Below are 18,148 nucleotides of genomic sequence, written 5' to 3'. Positions count from 1 at the left end.
TGAAACCTGGTAGGCTTATAGGAGATATCAAGATGTACAAAAAAGTCTCTTGGAGCAATATCCCAAATCCAACAGGAAGTCAGCCATTTTAAAATTAATGTGTAATTTTGGCAACATTTTCCCCTCTTTTCAGGCTTCATACTTTGACGAACTCCTCCAAGGGATTTCATCATATTGAACCATTCTCCAGTGTGTGGAATCTAAAGACCTTTGTGATGTTAAATTGCGAAGCTTTTTACGTTCAAGGAAACGGGGTGGTCATGGCGGCACGTGGAGTTTCAATCACTCGCCAAAAAGCAGTAATATGCTGTCACTCAAAGACACAAAGTCCAATCTCTCCCAAAGGTCACAGGCGTGATGAGACTCGAGCTCGGAAATGTTTGTTATGCCCTTTGTCTATAATGGTTAGAGAGCCACCTAGTGGGACGACTATACTCATGGTTGAACCAAATGAAATGTTAACTGGTGGTTAAATGCATGAATTCCATCAATGTGACATCAGATCGGACATGCTGGTTTCAGGTGTTGGGCATGGCTCGACACGCCGGGGGTGCGAGGGCCCTCATAACGCTGCTTGCAGCTTTAATTATTATTATTATTATTATTCCGGCAAATGAATTGGCCTTTTGAGGGCCTAAACATGCTCGAAAACTCATGAAATTTTGCACACGCGTCAGGTCTGGTGAAAATTTACGTATTTTAATGTTCTCAGACATGGCCAGGGAAAATTAGCTCAGTAGCGCCACCTAGAAAAATGAAAAATGCGAGCCCCCGGTATGGGTATGACCTACATATTTGAAAGTCGGTACACCTATATAACGTTGAGAGTCGAACAAAAAAGTCTATTATGGCAATGTCCTAAACCCAACAGGAAGTCCGCCATTTTGGATTGAAGGTGACATTTTGGCTCTGATTTTACCGTTTCCATGCCTCGAACTTTAACGAACTCCTCCTTGGGGTTTGATTTCATAACCTTCATATTTGGTCAGTGCCAACTACGCCCTTGTGCCATGTTAAATTGCGGAGCTTTTGAGTTTTCACAATACTATGAGGCCGTGGCGCCATGGCGAATTTCGATGACTCGCCATGAAAATCTTATTGCCTCTCATTTTGTCATACATTTTCTGACCTTGACCAAAGTGAACACATATGATAAGGCTCCACCCCTGAACATATTTCAACTGCCATATTTGACATCAAGGACAGCGCCACCTAGTGGGAACAGGAAATGTCATGTTTTACACTTTGGGGTACAGTATAGTGATGGGTGACATCTGCAGCCTCAAATTTCTCCAGGAAAGCCTTAAGGAGTTGGTCTTGGGTTACAGTGAAAACTGTGAGTTTTCGCGAAAGGGTGTGACCCCAGCAGCATGGCGAACTTTGATGTCACGCCATGAAGAAAGAAATTAGTATAACTCAATGAAATCCAGTCTGATCAGTACCAGACTTTACAGGCATGATGTCAGACCCGCCCTGAACAGATTGATGTGCCCATTGTCGGAAATACGGACAGCGCCACCTAGTGGCAACAGGAAATGTCATGGCTTTAATTTTGTTGTACTGATTTTCACAGGTTCATCGTGGCCACCTCAAAAGCGGTGAATATCACCATCAGTCCTTGATGATGCTTTAGTGCAAAAATTGTGACTTTAAACTGAACGGCGCACCCTGGTGGCAACGCTGTTCACCGTGAAAAATGAAGTGGCTTTTGAGGGGCTTGGAAAGTTTATAGAGGCTTGAAATTTGGCGCACACCTCCATTGTGCTTAAGGCTTTGTTGTTATGTGATCATTTTCATTGAATAGCGCAAAATGGCTCCACAGCGCCCCCTACAATATTTCAAAACATCAGCCCCAGCTCTGTGTTTTATCTATGAGTCTGAAACCTGGTAAGCTTATAGGAGATATCAAGATGTACAAAAAAGTCTCTTGGAGCAATATCCCAAATCTAACAGGAAGTCAGCCATTTTAAAATTAATGTGTAATTTTTGTGATATTTTCCACTCTTTCCAGGCACCGTTCTTTGACGAACTCCTCCAAGGGATTTCATCATATTGAACCAATCTCCAGTGTGTGGAATCTAAAGACCTTTGTGATGTTAAATTGCGAAGCTTTTTACGTTCAGGGAAACGGGGTGGTCATGGCGGCATGTGGAGTTTCAGTCACTCGCCAAAAAGCAGTAATCTGCTGTCACTCAAAATCAAAATGTCCAATATGTCCCAAAGGTCGCAGGCGTGATGAGACTCGAGCTCGGAAATGTTTGTTATGCCATTTGTACATAATGGTTAGAGCGCCACCTAGTGGGATGACTATAATCATGATTGAATGAGATGAAATGTTAGCTGGTGGTTGAATGCATGAATTTCATCAATGTGACATCAGATCGGAGGTGCTGGTTGTAGGTGTTGGGCGTAGCTCGACGCGATGGGGTGCGAGGGCCCTCATAACGCTGCTTGCAGCTTTAATTATTATTATTATTATTATTTCGGCAAATGAATTGGCCGTTTGAGGGCCTAAACATGCTCGAAAACTCATGAAATTTTGCACACATGCCAGGTCTGGTGAAAAATTTTGTATTTTAATGGTTTTACATATGAGCACTGGGAAATGGCTCTACAGCGCCACCTATGCCTTGTTAAATGCAGCCCTACGACCACATCGTTTCAGCTACATGTATGAAATTTGGCACACATGTGTATCATGCCGAGTCGAACAAAAAAGTCTGTGGGCCCATTGATGCAAACCCAACAGGAAGTCCGCCATTTGGAAGAGAAGGTGACATTTTGGCTCTAATTTTGCCATTTCCATGCCTCGAACTTTTGCGAACTCCTCCTTGGGATTTGGTTGTATAAGCTTCATCTTTGGTCAGTGTCAACTACACACCTGGGCCATGTTAAATTGCGGAGCTTTTGAGTTTTCACAATACTATGAGGCCGTGGCGCCATGGCGAATTTCGATGACTCGCCATGAAAATCTTATTGCCTCTCATTTTGTCATACATTTTCTGACCTTGACCAAAGTGAACACATATGATAAGGCTCCACCCCTGAACATATTTCAACTGCCATATTTGACACCAGGGACAGCGCCACCTAGTGGGAACAGGAAATGTCATGTTTTACACTTTGGGGTACAGTATTGTGATGGGTGACACCTGCAGCCTCAAATTTCTCCAGGAAAGCCTTAAGGAGTTGGTCTTGGGTTACAGTGAAAACTGTGACTTTTCGCAAAAGGGTGTGACCCCAGCAGCATGGCGAACTTTAATGTCACGCCATGAAGAAACAAATTAGTATAACTCAATGAAATCCAGTCTGTTCAGTACCAGACTTTACAGGCATGATGTCAGACCTGCCCTGAACAGATTGATGTGCCCATTGTCGGGAATACGTACAGCGCCACCTAGTGGCAACAGGAAATGTCATGGCTTTAATTTTGTTGTACTGATTTTCACAGGTTCATCGTGGCCACCTCAAAAGCGGTGAATATCAACATCAGTCCCTCGTGATGCTTCAGTGCAAAAATTGTGACTTTAAACTGAACGGCGCACCCTGGTGGCAACGCGGTCCACCATGAAAGATGAAGTGGCTTTTGAGGGGCTTGGAAAGTATATAGAGGCTTTAAATTTAGCACACCCCTCCAAATGGATGAAGGCTTTGTTGTCATGTGATCATTTTTATTGAATAGCGCGAAATGGCTCCACAGCGCCCCCTACAAAATTTCAAAACCACAGCCCCAGCTCTGTGTTTTATGTATGAGTCTGAAACCTGGTAAGCTTATAGGAGATATCAAGATGTACAAAAAAGTCTCTTGGAGCAATATCCAAAATCCAACAGGAAGTCAGCCATTTTAAAATTAATGTGCAATTTTGGCGACATTTTCCCCTCTTTTCAGGCTTCATACTTTGACGAACTCCTCCAAGGGATTTCATCATATTGAACCATTCTCCAGTGTGTGGAATCTAAAGACCTTTGTGATGTTAAATTGCGAAGCTTTTTACGTTCAAGGAAACGGGGTGGTCATGGCGGCACGTGGAGTTTCAATCACTCGCCAAAAAGCAGTAATCTGCTGTCACTCAAAGACACAAAGTCCAATCTCTCCCAAAGGTCGCAGGCGTGATGAGACTCGAGCTCGGAAATGTTTGTTATGCCATTTGTGCATAAGGGTTAGAGCGCCACCTAGTGGAACGACTAACAAATCATGAATGAATGAGTTGAAATGTTAGCTGGTGGTTAAATGCATGAATTCCATCAATGTGACATCACATCGGATGTGCTGGTTTTAGGTGTTGGGCGTGGCTCGACACGCCGGGGGTGCGAGGGCCCTCATAACGCTGCTTGCAGCTTTAATTATTATTATTTCGGCAAATGAATCGGCCTTTTGAGGGCCTAAACATGCTCGAAAACTCTGGAAATTTTGCGCACGCGTCAGGTCTGGTGAAAATTTACGTATTTTAATGGTTTTACATATGAGCACTGGGAAATGGCTCTAGAGCGCCACCTATGCCTTGTTAAATGCAGCCCTACGACCACATCGTTTCAGCTACATGTATGAAATTTGGCACACATGTGTATCATGCCAAGACGAACAAAAAAGTCTGTGGGCCCATTGACGCAAACCCAACAGGAAGTCCGCCATTTTGGATTGAAGGTGACATTTTGGCTCTGATTTTACCGTTTCCATGCCTTGTACTTTAACGAACTCCTCCTTGGGATTTGGTCGTATAAGCTTCAAATTTGGACAGTGTCAACTACACCCTTGTGCCATGTTAAATTGCGGAGCTTTTGAGTTTTCACAATACTATGAGGCCGTGGCGCCATGGCGAATTTCGATGACTCGCCATGAAAATCTTATTGCCTCTCATTCTGTCATACATGTTCCAATCTGGACCAAAGAGCACACATATGATAAGGCTCCACCCCTGAACATATTTCAACTGCCATATTTGACCTCAAGGACAGCGCCACCTAGTGGGAACAGGAAATGTCATGTTTTACACTTTGGGGTACAGTATAGTGAAGGGTGACATCTGCAGCCTCAAATTTCTCCAGGAAAGCCTTAAGGAGTTGGTCTTGGGTAACAGTGAAAACTGTGAGTTTTCGCGAAAGGGTGTGACCCCAGCAGCATGGCGAACTTTGATGTCACGCCATGAAGAAACAAATTAGTATAACTCAATGAAATCCAGTCTGATCAGTACCAGACTTTACAGGCATGATGTCAGACCCGCCCTGAACAGATTGATGTGCCCATTGTCGGAAATACGGACAGCGCCACCTAGTGGCAACAGGAAATGTCATGGCTTTAATTTTGTTGTACTGATTTTCACAGGTTCATCTTGGCCACCTCAAAAGCGGTGAATATCACCATCAGTCCCTCGTGATGCTTCAGTGCAAAAATTGTGAGTTTAAACTGAACGGCGCACCCTGGTGGCAACGCTGTTCAACATGAAAGATGAAGTGGCTTTTGAGGGTCTTGGCAAGTTTATAGAGGCTTGAAATTTGGCACACACCTCCAAATGGATGAAGGCTTTGTTGGCATGTGATCATTTTCATTGAATAGCGCGAAATTGCTCCACAGCGCCCCCTACAAAATTTCAAAACCACAGCCCCTGCTCTGTGTTTTATGTATGAATCTGAAACCTGGTAGGCTTATAGGAGATATCAAGATGTACAAAAAAGTCTCTTGGAGCAATATCCCAAATCCAACAGGAAGTCAGCCATTTTAAAATTAATGTGTAATTTTGGCAACATTTTCCCCTCTTTTCAGGCTTCATACTTTGACGAACTCCTCCAAGGGATTTCATCATATTGAACCATTCTCCAGTGTGTGGAATCTAAAGACCTTTGTGATGTTAAATTGCGAAGCTTTTTACGTTCAAGGAAACGGGGTGGTCATGGCGGCACGTGGAGTTTCAATCACTCGCCAAAAAGCAGTAATATGCTGTCACTCAAAGACACAAAGTCCAATCTCTCCCAAAGGTCACAGGCGTGATGAGACTCGAGCTCGGAAATGTTTGTTATGCCCTTTGTCTATAATGGTTAGAGAGCCACCTAGTGGGACGACTATACTCATGGTTGAACCAAATGAAATGTTAACTGGTGGTTAAATGCATGAATTCCATCAATGTGACATCAGATCGGACATGCTGGTTTCAGGTGTTGGGCATGGCTCGACACGCCGGGGGTGCGAGGGCCCTCATAACGCTGCTTGCAGCTTTAATTATTATTATTATTATTATTATTATTATCATAACAACAATAATAGTAATATCAGAAACTGCACCAGATTTGTCTGGGATTCATTCATGACAGGAATTCATTAATATATTTAGATTTTATTTTTTGCAAAAGTTTTTTTCCTTTCCTGGAAACGAAAATGGGAATTACATTTTTCAGTCTAAATGAGGTATTACACTGCAGGCAGGCCAGTTTAGCATCCAGACTCTTTCCCTTCAGAGGTGTGTTGTTGGAATCATTGCAGAGTGTTTTGCTGACAGTAAAAAGAAATCATCTTAATGGTTTTATATAGCTTTCCAAAACATATGTATCATTCAGCTTTAATGGTCCCTTCACAGATATATAGCTTGTCTGTTGCACGTGCACTGATCCAGATGTGCGCCAATAACAAACCAGTTTGGTGAGATCCACTTTTTCCACTTTTCACTGACTCTGTCGTAAAGAGCTCATGGCTGAGAAGATGATGCCATTTCTCAACAATGTTTAAATACTTCCATTTCTTTTTTTTCATGATTGAGTTTTATTTTGCAGTGCAGTGTCAAACTGTGCTCACTGACAGTGACAGCAGATTTTCTTTTTCACAACCGATTGCCATGGTTTTCACTAGGAAATCACGTCTGCTGCTTGCCACAGCATTTTGTTTTGTTTTTTGGTCTTATCTCCAAACATTTTGAATCTTCTGATAATATAAATAACTGTAGATGGTGTCTTCATGCATGCTCAATCAACCAGATTAGTGAATCCCAAAAGGTTGATTCTGTTCATCTGAACGCAGCGTCGTCAGTGGGAGAAACGTTTCGTAACTCATCCAAGTGACTTCTTCAGTCTCAGCTGAGACTGCAACTGACGGAAGAAGTCACTTGGATGAGTTACGAAACGTTTCTCCCACTGACGACGCTGCGTTCAGATGAACAGAATCAACCTTTTGGGAACTGTAGATAGTCTTCTTCTACCATCATTTTTCCCTTTAGGTGTCTCCATGGATCATCTGCCGCCATCTCACCCTAAAGCTAGCATCCTCTTAAGACACCCCAACCCTCTGTATGTCTTTTTATTGGAACCTTCTCAATAGATCTCCCTTTTTTCCTCCTGGCTGGCAGCGTCATATTCACTATCCTTTATCCAATATATGACACACAATATGTCTGCCTTTATTCTCTCTATCATATCAGCCAGCTCTCTCCCTTTCTCCTAATTCCTACATTTAAAGTCCCTACTCACCATCTCCACACTCCTGCCTCTCCTTCTCCCCCTGCTGCCTCCTAACACCTTCACTCTGTTGTCTTCCTTTGTCTTTGGCCATCAGTGGCTCCATTTCCACTGGCACCCCACTGGCCAACAGCACCAGAGGTGGTTGTTAATAACCTGGACCCCAACCGATCCGGCGTCTAAATCTTGTTCTTTTTGATCTGGTTGGGGGTGGGGGTTCAAAATTCCCAAATTCTTTGCAATTCTGTCTCAAGAAAAACGATTCAAAATTCTGGAACTTTCTGTATAATATTTTAAATTTAATATGTGAGTTTAAATCATTTGAAAATCTGATTTTGTCGCTATTTTATCCAACAACTTTTGGTTTTACTACTCACAGGGTGTCACATTTATTGGAATCAAGGATTGAAGTAGATTCAAAGGTAGACTACAGTTCTTCTGCTTACTATGTTGGTTTGTACCTTTACCCTGAAAGTGTGGCACCCACCCCTGATTTGGGATCATAGATTTATATTGAGAAATGGGATGATGGATAAAGTTCCCACTGATAATGCTTCACCATATGCATAATACAGTCAGTCGGTGCTCCACAGTCACCCCGCAGTCCTTTCACCCGCGCTCCCACTTAAACCAAGAGACACAGTGTGGTACGAAAGATAGTGGATTTTATTTGTACTTCTTTATTTGTTACAGTGGAGACACAGACACAGTCACAGCAGCAGGAGTGGAAACAGCAGTGAGGGTGAGGTGGGGGGAAAGAAAAATCAAAAACAAAGCTGTTTTGCTTTTGTTTAGCTTTTTTATGCCCAACCACCGTCTTTCACCATCTCTTTCTCTATTTACAAGACTTTTAAAATCGTGCTTTCCTCTTATTACTGTAACCTTTCCTTTCGTACCTGTGTTTAAAGAGTGACAAAATAAAAGAGAGGGGTAGGCAAACTATTATAGCGCAGTACTCCCACTCTTTTACTGTGCACTCCTGGCCAGTACAAACAGAAGGAGGGATCCATTAAACACTCTGTGCCCGGTTGAGACTAACAGACCGCCAGGGCCAGACTGCTCGCCTGTTTCAAGCAAGTGACTGTGCATGCACCACAGCACCCAAGAGACATTTTGACCAACCACACTGAACTGCATATGCATATATATGTAGGTATGATGCATGCACTGTTGGCCTCAACGCAGGAGGACAGAATGAGTCATGGGCGAGGAGGGGAGGGAAAAGATGGAGGAAGAAGAGGCAGGGACAGAGATAGAGAGAGCGTTTCGGTGTCACAAGATTATTTTTTATTGAAAATAATCCCATGTTCCCCTGTTGGTACTCACACACAAACACCCCCACAGCCTCCCGTCCTCTCACTGAACATCTCGATAGAGGAGACAAGTCTTTTCGTAAGAAGAAAGAGCCGACCCGGGCGCGAGTGTGTGCGAGGAGGATGAGGAGATTGGTGGAGAGGAGGAAGAATTAAGGGTCTGGACAAGTGTGGGTTTCAACAGAGGTAAGAGATGTCGAGGATTTATTCCTCCTTCTCCTCTCCGTGTGTGATGACGTAGCAGATGTTCTTGTAGTCAACGTTGCCAGCCACATCAGGGGGGAAGGCAGCCCAGAGGTTCTTCATCTGCAGATGAAGAGGAAATGAAGAAATGCGTTACAGCCTGGCAAAAAACAAGGGCCAAATCGCGCTGCAAGTCCGATGAGCTCACCTCCTCAGCGGTGAACCTGTCGCACTGGGTGGTCAAGAGCTCCTCGAGGCTGGAGAGGGAAAACGCAGGAAATTTAAGATTAAGATGAAAGATTACAGCAGGAAGAGATGGAAGATAAACGCAAATAAGCTTACAATTCCTTCTTGATGCTGCCAGTGCCCTCGGGGTCCAGGACCTTGAAAGCGCTCACGATGACGTCCTCAGGATCAGCACCTATGAAAACAAAGACATAGAAAAAAATAATAATTCAGAATTATGTTAATCACATAACATTAAGTGTTTAGATAAATAACAACCATCACCTTACAGCACCAAGTATTTCATGAAATAGGATACAAAGGACAACTGATATGTGCCAACACACCCTTCAGCTTCTCGCCGAACATTGTCAGGAACACGGTGAAGTTGATGGGGCCGCTGGCCTCCTTCACCATGGCCTCCAGCTCCTCATTCTTCACATTCAGCTGACCCATGCTGGCCAGCACGTCCCTGAGGTCGTCCTTGCTGATGATGCCATCTCTGTTCTGGTCGATGATGGTGAAAGCCTGGCACAGACCGGGAGATTAGTCAGAGATTAGATCAGAGTTCAGCCAAACTTCAGCTAAAATAACACTTAATTAAAACCAGTGAAAACTGAGATTCTCACATTTCTCACAAGTCCTTGTTATCCAGCTTGTTTTTCATGATTATTTGTGCGAGGCACTCTGCCAATGTAAATGTGTAACTGTGGAGCAGTTAGCTCCTTCTCCTTCCACATAGGAGGGCGTATCACCCAATGAAACCAAAGATGGCATTGCAAACCTTTTGGGACTTGGCAGCTGGTCAGCCACTTGTCTTTCTAAGGTGTTAAAATGGCTTGGGAATGTGAGACAAGCCCTTTGCGACATTTAAGGAGAAGGTATTGATTGCAGCTGTCATCCTTTTGCCTTGTGACTAAATCTTATGACCATGTTACCAATGTTCTCTCTGCTTCTGAGGCCTCTTAAGGTCCTGCCAAGCTACTGTTGACATTGTATTGTCTTTCATTTAGATCTGTTACTGAAGAAAACCCCTACAAATGAATCCTGATTTCTATAATCTACTGATAACGACACTATTTACCTTGTTGATCACAGTGCTAAAACCCCCCAAATTCCTTCAGTTTCAACCCTGAGCTCCCCTTCCCCTGTGCACCAGCTGTTGGGCCACATTCCAGTGGAGTCACGGAGCAAGTGTCTCCGAGGAGAATTCCTAAGCTAGCATAGAGCAGAGGTAACTGCTGTCAACAGGAGAGCTGAAATTTACTGTCCTGCCGTGCTGATGAAGGCATTTTTTGCTGTTGTGCCGCTAAAGTGACGAGATCTATATCTTCTGACAGCTCTCTCACGTTACATTCAAGGTCACATGATAGAGTGCTCGGTTACATCACCACCTTAGAAGGTACTGATAGAAAGCTTGAGGTGTGATGAGGAAAAGGTTACCTCCTTGTACTCCTGGATCTGGCTCTGCTCGAACATGGAGAACACGTTGGAGGATCCACCCTCACCCTGCTGCTGCCTCCTCTTGGCTTTCTTGGGTGCCTGTGATATGATGTGAGGTGTAAGAAAAGCCATACATACATGACATGAACTAAAGAAGCAGATCCTGGTTAACTCTCAAAATCATCATATGAAGAAAAATAAATCAATCAAATTTCTTCCTGATAAATTAAGCTTGGATTGGCAGTTTTGCCAGTTGAATCTATCTTTGGGGTAATGACTGAATTTTTCCCCCTCTTAAAAAAAATTATAAACTTTGAAACAATCACCCAATTTAGAATCTATGTAATGTGTTGAGGACTACAATAATAAGGAATAGGTCCTCCCGAACTTTAGCTCAAGTCAGCAGATAACACTGACACTGGCACTCCTTCAAGTTCACTTCCTGGGATGTTGGTAGTCCAGATAGCAAATATCTTAATGATACGCCCATCTCATCATTTTAATGTAGACAACATCCTAAAGACTTTTTTTAAACCCTATGAAGTGGCCACACTCACCATCTCTCAAGTTTGTGAGGTTGTTGTTGGTCAAGAAGAGAAGCCTACACCAAGCCGATGTGACTGACATGTAGGTATTGAATGCCTGGGGTCTTATATACTAGCCCATAGGGGGCTAACTTTAGCCACACCATCAGGTTTGGCAGGAAAATAGAGCTGGGGTATAGTAAGAAAAAGAGGGAGGAGCGAGGAGGTGGCTGGGGGGATCGGTTTACTGATGATCCAAAATAGGCCGCAGAAGTCTTGGAATCAGGTGAATTCAATGCCAACAGTGACTTTGGTGTCATGTGCGGACTAATATGGACAGACGGGACACGGTAAAGGACAACTGAAACGTCCCCATTTTACTTACTGAGTCTTTGTCGTGGCTATTTCTGTCAACTTTATATATCTATTGTGAGACTTCAAAGCCCAGTGCGTGATGGCAAAGTGTCGCTGCTTTACTGCTTTAATACAGACACAGATGGGACAGTTACCCCGCAATCAGCACGGCCCGCTGCCTTCTATTAATTAATACTCCAGTGCTGCTCAATATCTCAGCTAACATTTCCTGAAGTCATCACCTGTCTAAATGATAGGTTTGATCTGAGGTTTGTGGCCATGGCCAGATCATTAGTGGCCATCAGGGTGTATAAACAGTTGTGAAACCTGAAAACAGTTGGCTGACGGACATTGGTCCAGGTCCAGCAATGACACACGACCACTGGGTCTCTGGAAAAAGTGACCGTGCATCAGTGAGAAATCCAAACAGTCCTTTTAATACTGCCTCAAGTAGCTGGAAATGCTCAGTGGAAAGAATAACATTGAAAGTGTGACTGGGAGCGGAACAAAATAGATCACAGAGGCCACCTTTACAGGGACTAAAGACAAAACAGGTGCTCACACCCAGGATAGTGAATCATTTTCTGTTTTACTGATTCAAGTGTAAGAAAGAAAAAAAAGAAACAGGCAAAATGATGATTGGACTAAATGACCAGCTTTACCGCCACGGGTGCACTAATTTGGGTTCCTCCTCGAGGTTCCCAGTATAGTTGCTTTAGGATAGGAGGACAGTGACCCACCCACTAAACCCCATATATGAGTATCATTGGCTGGCCATCAATCACACAACTGTACAGCTTAGGTATGTATGTATTGGTATCCCACGCTGGCGTGAAGCGATCCAGAGTCTTAGCTGGCTCGTGGACGTAGCGTTTCACGTGGCAAAATATGACCTAAATTATCTGCAATGTTTTGTAATGATGGAAAACGAAGCGCCCGATTGGCAAGGAGGAGGCAAAAAATGTGTTGTATGTGAAGCCGATAAGCAGCCAGCTCAGCTGTAGGCTCGAAGGTTGAAAAAAGAAGCGATGCAGACACAGAAGGAGAAAGACCGAGCAAAGACCACGAAGACAAGACAGCTGTACAGACTGAAATAGCCCTGCTGCCCTCCTGCCATTCTGTTTCTCAGCCATTTCGACCCCCTTCTAAAATTTAGCGGACTTCACCCTTCTTGGCCTGTGTTGCCCCCCAGCCAACTGTCAGTCCTTTTTTACCCTGTCACTGGTAAAATTGTTTAAATCTGTGAGGCAAAATGGACTCATTAGGTCATCAATAATAATAGAGCCCAAAGGGAAATGTTTCCTCGATCGGACAATTCCTGATTTAAAATGGAAATGTGGCCAACTTTCAGCTACAGATTAACTCAGGCCTTTTTAATGGCTGGCAGATTTATTTCTTATAAACACGCCAGGTATTATCAGCTCTGAAGTAATGAAGCTGTTATTAATAAGCAAATTTTATATCACCGTTTCACAGTTTCTTTCATTCTCTGTCCTCGGTGAAATTTGTTCGGGCATGTTAAGACAGACGTGTCAAACATAAGGCCTGCCAAAGACTCAAATCCAGCCCACTGGAAAGCTTTGTGCGAAGGAAAAACTCTGTTTTTACAATGTGTTCACAGTAAAAAAAAATCAACAAAAGAAATTTACATTTTCTGTGAATTAACAGAAAATTTCAGTCTAGTTTTGAGCTACCAGGATCCTTTCTGTAATTGAACACATTTATTTCTTACAGTTTAATCCCAAAGAGTCGTGCGGACACATTTCTTTCATTTGCCACAGCAGCATTTCTTTAGTAAATGTGTAGTTAAACATTAAAGGACAGAAAGAACAGTTTTACTGATCCAGCCTCCTTAAAATCAAAATGTGGTGTATGTGGCCCACAGTGTAACACAGGCTTGACATCCATGTCTTAAGAGGAAGGTTTTCACCTGAACTGGTTAGCCATAGTATGTCCAGTATAGAGACAGTAGACTAGCTGGAGCAGATGGAGGTCATATTTCAGGTGTGTGACTTTATAAAAATGCCAACTTAGGAAATAACATCATTGCAGTGACAAACAAAGGTTAATAAAACAGATGATCATAGATCATTTATTGACTAATCTATGAAAAAGTAAAAAAGAAACAGCATGTTTCTGGAAGAAAACAAATATAACTATGTCAACTATATATTACCGACACATTTCTAATCCAGTGCACGTATGCATGATAAAGCTTCTCTATAAGTTAAGGGTTAGAAACAAAGCCAACTTTTATCATTCAAAATCTATCAAGTTTTCTTCCTGAACATTCGCACCGCCGTGTCCTTTCTTTGACCACATGACAATCAGTTCCTTTACTTCCTTTCCATAATCTTCATGCAGCTGGTTAAAGTCGTACTCCCCAATCGTCTGAAATGGATCAAACATAGGCACCGCGTTGGCATTCTTCTTCGATCGCAGTTTGGGTGATTTCTTACTGGCCGTCTTGGATGAAATGGTAAGAGCTTGTAGGTTTGGACAGGAATTCGGGCTGGGTGCTGTTCCCAGCGCAGATGAGGTGCAGGTGTTTGAGGTCACAAAGACGGCAGCAGGCTGGATGGCGCTGAAATTTGGCATGACAAAAGGTTTGCTTGGTTTACTGGAGAGTGCACCAACTGCATCTGAAGAAAAAAAACAGTGAAATATAGAAATTAAGGAGCTGAATGCACATGAAGAGAAAGACAAAATCTGCTCATGCTGCATGTGTACGGCAGAGCTCCATCCACTTGCTCAATGACGCTTTAATCTAACCTTTAACTCTACAATCAGTGGGTGATCTATTCCGGCTGTGGGCTCTGGAATACTGAGAATCTCTTACTGAACACTACATGCTCAGAAAATGTACACAAATAAAGAACTGTGTCGTACATGCTAAGCAAACAGGTGCTAATCCAAGTTTTTTCTGTCAGTTTTTCTACATGATAAAAGAAATGCTGCTTTAGGCTCAAACTGTAAGAAATAAATATGTAAAATTAGCTCTGACTGTGTTGTAATTATAAAATGGAAATTTGGGGGAAATAACAGAATGTCTTTTTTTTCTTTTTACTGTGAACCTGCTGTAAAAACCATTAATGTCTATAGCATACAATAAAAAAACCAAAAAAACAACAACCAAGAAATCCATGTTGTTTCATTGTTTATCTGTTTCTTTATTGACAGTAGTGTTACAGGAATGACCGTGGGGGAGGTATTTATCACTTGGAAAAGCTGTAAACTTTAAAAAAAAAAAAATACAGTTAAAAGTTTAACATTTAAAGTTGTCCTTCACATTTTCCAAAGCTCTATAGTGGGCCAGGTAGGAGTCTTTGGCTGGCCGATTCTGGCCCCTGAGCCTTATGTTTGTTTAACACCCCTGAACTAAAGCTTTAGTTTTTTGTTTTTGTAAAACCTCTTTAATTGATCTTTGTGTCTAGTTTTAGTTTAGTTTTTATTAGTTTCAGTTTTAGTTTTAGTCTTTTTTTGATTATAGCTGTAAGAAGGGCGCGTGTCAGAGGTGGTGGTTGACTCAAAGTGTGTCACAGAATTCTATCACACAGAAACTCTGGATATTTCCTCTATATTTTCATTTTTATTCACAAAATCATTTCAGTTACTTATACTTCTTTTCAAAAATCTAGTTTTTATTTTAGTCCTGTACCTCTCTCTCTCTCTCTCTCTCTCTCTCTCTCTCTCACACACACACACACACACACACACACACACACACACACACACACACACACACACACACACACACACACAAAAATGTATTTTGCCCGAGGATTCTTCAGTGTACAGACTAAAGGAGCTGGAGATCGAACCATCAACCTCCCAGTTGGACGCCCGCTCTAGCACCAAACATAAATCTAGTACGCTTTCTGTTTTACGAGAGCTTTATGCTCACACCTCATGGTCAGGACATCAGGTCCATAAACGGATTCAATGACTGATATTAACTTAATTACCACTTAAGTCAATTACTACTTAACAGGTGAAACTAACCGTCATTTTAGCCAGTTTTTAAGCAAAACGCCCCCAAATCTGTGAGAGCATTTCAACTTTGTTTTAATGAGACGTGTCTGTATATGACATGAGATCGATTTTGTGGTGGCTATGAGAAATTTATGACCGATCTTTAGAACAAAAGCAGAACGATCAATAACAAATATTAACAATAAAAACTTGGTTGAAATGAACTGTGCTCTCATTACTACTCTGTTAATAGATAAAACATCAGTAGTGATCATAATGATGCGACTGATGCTGCGAGATCATAATATGTGCGTGTACGTGTGTGTGCGCGCGTGCGTGCGTGCGTGTGTACAGTATGTACCACAGTGTACCAGGTGTCTGATGTAGACAGTGATGCAACGCCTCTCGCAGCTGCCCTCCAGAACAAAGGCTGCTCTCTTTAGCCCCCCCTCTCCCCAGCAAAGATAAACCCGCTCCATCTTTCTGCCCTCACCTCTGTACTTCGACTCCATGTCCACTACAAGCAGGGCCAGGTAGCTGTGGCTGGCTGACAGCAGGGCTTTGATCCAGCTCTCCTGACTGGCCTGGTTCTCCGCGGCAAACTTGTACGTCCGCAGCCCCGGCTCGCTCCACACCAGCGAGAAGGCGAAGTTCTCCTCGGACTCGCACAGCTGGACGGTGCAGCCCTCCAGAACAATCACTCCGACCAGATCCCGGTCGGTCTGCCGGTCTTTGTAGAAGAGGAGGTTCCCCTTCAGCACGAACCAGCGCTTCTGATAGGAAGTCTTGATCTCACCCTGTGTGTGTGTGTGTGACAGTTGTGTTTTACTGACTGCTGTACAAACGCCTTGTGTACTCAATTTCTTACATAACTGATTTGAGGAAACAGGCAACCCAGTGGGAGGTGAAATGTCACAGAGATTTTGAAAGCTGAACTTAAAAACAGTTTAAAAAAAATCCCCTCTGAGTTTATTTACTTTAGATAACCTCACTACCCTTTCTGTTTGTTTTTCAAAACAATACATTAATCAGGTTCCCTGTAAACCTGAGCCAGGGCGTCTTACCTTCTTGTACAGGTACCCTTCCTTATCCACAGGTGAGTTGCAAGATTCAAAATAGGTGAGGACTTTTTCATCAATCTTCATTTCAACATCTCAGTGTGCCCGGAGCAAAATCTGCCACGCACACACCACAGATCGAAAGAAAGAAAAAGAAAGACTTTATGTACTTCCTCATGTTATTGCTGCGACTATTTATAATTATGGAGAAGTTATGTTAACAATATTTTAATGACCCATTGTCGCCCAGCGGCCAAATAAGCGCCCTTTTTCCGCGTTTTAAACAAGGAAATGCATTCATATCTCGGCGTTCATATTCAACAATAAGAATGACTGCTTTCTTTTCTACAACAGAAACTTAAATACAGTCGTGTTTCGCTCGTATTCAGCCGAAAACACGGCGATCGCCATGAATAAGACGAGTTTTTTTTTTAAGTAAGGCGTTTACGCGCGCCTGTAGTAACACAAACTTACTCAACACCAGTCTCCGTTGGCAATACGCCTAAAAGTTGAGAAACGGAGAGGCCGATGAGTTTCTCATATCCACATGGTTCTTGTTTACTCACCTCTGTGAAATGGGAAAATGAAGCCGTTCCTCTGTGAGCGTCTGAGTCAATCAATCGCTTCCTGGTAAGGTGAGCGCAGCTACACGTAAACACTTTAAATAAATGGGCTGGTCCCCGGGTTTTATCACTTAGGCTAGAAACCCTGTCAGTTTACCCAAATCAGTTGTAAATGTGTCATACTTGTAAAATCGGATCCTTTGATGCAGCTAAAAGCAATTCAAATGCTGAAGTTTGGCACTGCTGTTGTGTAATTCAGCGGTTTCGTCTTGCAGAGGGGCCCTCTTACAAAACCTGCATTGCTTCACGCTGTTTTTATTTAAAAGTACTTTAAAATTTCATACGAATGAGGATCAAAAATCGACCTTCTTGATTAATGAAAATGGTCTTCTTGATTGGTGAAAACCTGATAACATAAATGCACACAATGAACGATAAACAAAATTATAGTGTTGTGCAAAAGTCTCGAGCCACCCCTGATCCACAGTCAAAGCTCTTTTGTGGATGTTGGATGTTACATTCTCTGTGAAGGTGACCCCACACTGCTCCAGTAACAATGAGGTCCAGGCTCCGGGGAGGCCAATCCACTGTGTTTTTTCCATCCAGGTGCTTCTACTGTGTTGGCAGTGTGCTTGGATCATTGTCATGCTTAAAAGTGAAGCTGTTATCAAGCTGATATTTCCCACGTGGAATTTTATGGTGGATCAAATCTGATGGTAGTTTTCTGCTTCCATAATTCCATCATATGATTGTTGGGGGTTTCTCCATATTATTGTAGGGCCTTTACCTTACATTATAATGCAGCTTGAGGTAGCTGTTGTTGTGATTTGTGGAAATGCAGCTCCAGACATGACAGAGCCGCCACCGTGTTTCAGTGACTGTAAAGACTCACTGTTGTGTCTCCCTCCTGACCTTTAGCATTTTAATTCATCACTCCATAAATCCTCTTATGTAAGGAAAGCATTTTCAGATATTGTTTATCTTCTGTGGATAGTTTTGTAAGTCTGCTACTTCCTAATTTCTCCTCCACTTGTCCAGTTTAAGGACACACTGCACACCACACTGTTATGTCA

General features: G+C 42.8%; 2 protein-coding genes across 3 annotated transcripts; both read right to left on the bottom strand.

Moving 5' to 3' along the window:
* Positions 1 to 8,088: 8,088 nt before the first annotated feature.
* On the bottom strand, positions 8,089 to 11,318 carry LOC146663553 (myosin regulatory light chain 2, skeletal muscle). The gene is made up of 6 exons (XM_085416370.1): positions 11,162 to 11,318; positions 10,605 to 10,703; positions 9,509 to 9,689; positions 9,279 to 9,357; positions 9,145 to 9,193; positions 8,089 to 9,059 (listed from the first exon to the last, which is right to left on the bottom strand). The coding sequence occupies exons 1-6, from the start codon at positions 11,162 to 11,164 to the stop codon at positions 8,958 to 8,960; spliced, it is 513 nt and encodes a 170-aa protein (XP_085272496.1). The 5' UTR covers positions 11,165 to 11,318; the 3' UTR covers positions 8,089 to 8,957.
* A 2,229-nt stretch (positions 11,319 to 13,547) lies between these two features.
* On the bottom strand, positions 13,548 to 17,168 carry LOC146663552 (sesquipedalian-1-like). Of its 2 annotated transcripts, none has more exons than XM_085416368.1 (4): positions 17,079 to 17,168; positions 16,519 to 16,629; positions 15,948 to 16,251; positions 13,548 to 14,124 (listed from the first exon to the last, which is right to left on the bottom strand). In XM_085416368.1, the coding sequence occupies exons 2-4, from the start codon at positions 16,597 to 16,599 to the stop codon at positions 13,739 to 13,741; spliced, it is 771 nt and encodes a 256-aa protein (XP_085272494.1). In that variant the 5' UTR covers positions 16,600 to 16,629; positions 17,079 to 17,168; the 3' UTR covers positions 13,548 to 13,738. The 2 variants fall into 2 exon arrangements, with proteins under 2 accessions (XP_085272494.1, XP_085272493.1); XM_085416367.1 differs by having other exon boundaries at positions 16,987 to 17,118.
* Positions 17,169 to 18,148: the final 980 nt, after the last annotated feature.

The sequence above is a fragment of the Rhamphochromis longiceps genome, linkage group LG8 (assembly GCF_057381845.1).
Source record: "Rhamphochromis longiceps isolate RC_006_pf linkage group LG8, R_longiceps_female_GT1.1, whole genome shotgun sequence".
Classification (NCBI taxonomy): domain Eukaryota; kingdom Metazoa; phylum Chordata; class Actinopteri; order Cichliformes; family Cichlidae; genus Rhamphochromis; species Rhamphochromis longiceps.
Note: the sequence above shows the minus strand (reverse complement) of the source record. Positions and strands in the feature narration are given on the sequence as shown.

Coding starts and splice junctions, on each gene's coding strand:
- LOC146663553 (XM_085416370.1), bottom strand. Junction 9,690..10,604: donor AGATCCAGGAGTACAAGGAG/GTAACCTTTTCC, acceptor GGTCTGTGCCAG/GCTTTCACCATCATCGACCA. Junction 9,060..9,144: donor ACAGGTTCACCGCTGAGGAG/GTGAGCTCATCG, acceptor CTTCATCTGCAG/ATGAAGAACCTCTGGGCTGC.
- LOC146663552 (XM_085416368.1), bottom strand. CDS start 16,599: ATGAAGATTGATGAAAAAGTCCTCACCTATTTTGAATCTTGCAACTCA. Junction 16,252..16,518: donor AAGGGTACCTGTACAAGAAG/GTAAGACGCCCT, acceptor ACACACACACAG/GGTGAGATCAAGACTTCCTA. Junction 14,125..15,947: donor CATGGAGTCGAAGTACAGAG/GTGAGGGCAGAA, acceptor TTTTTTCTTCAG/ATGCAGTTGGTGCACTCTCC.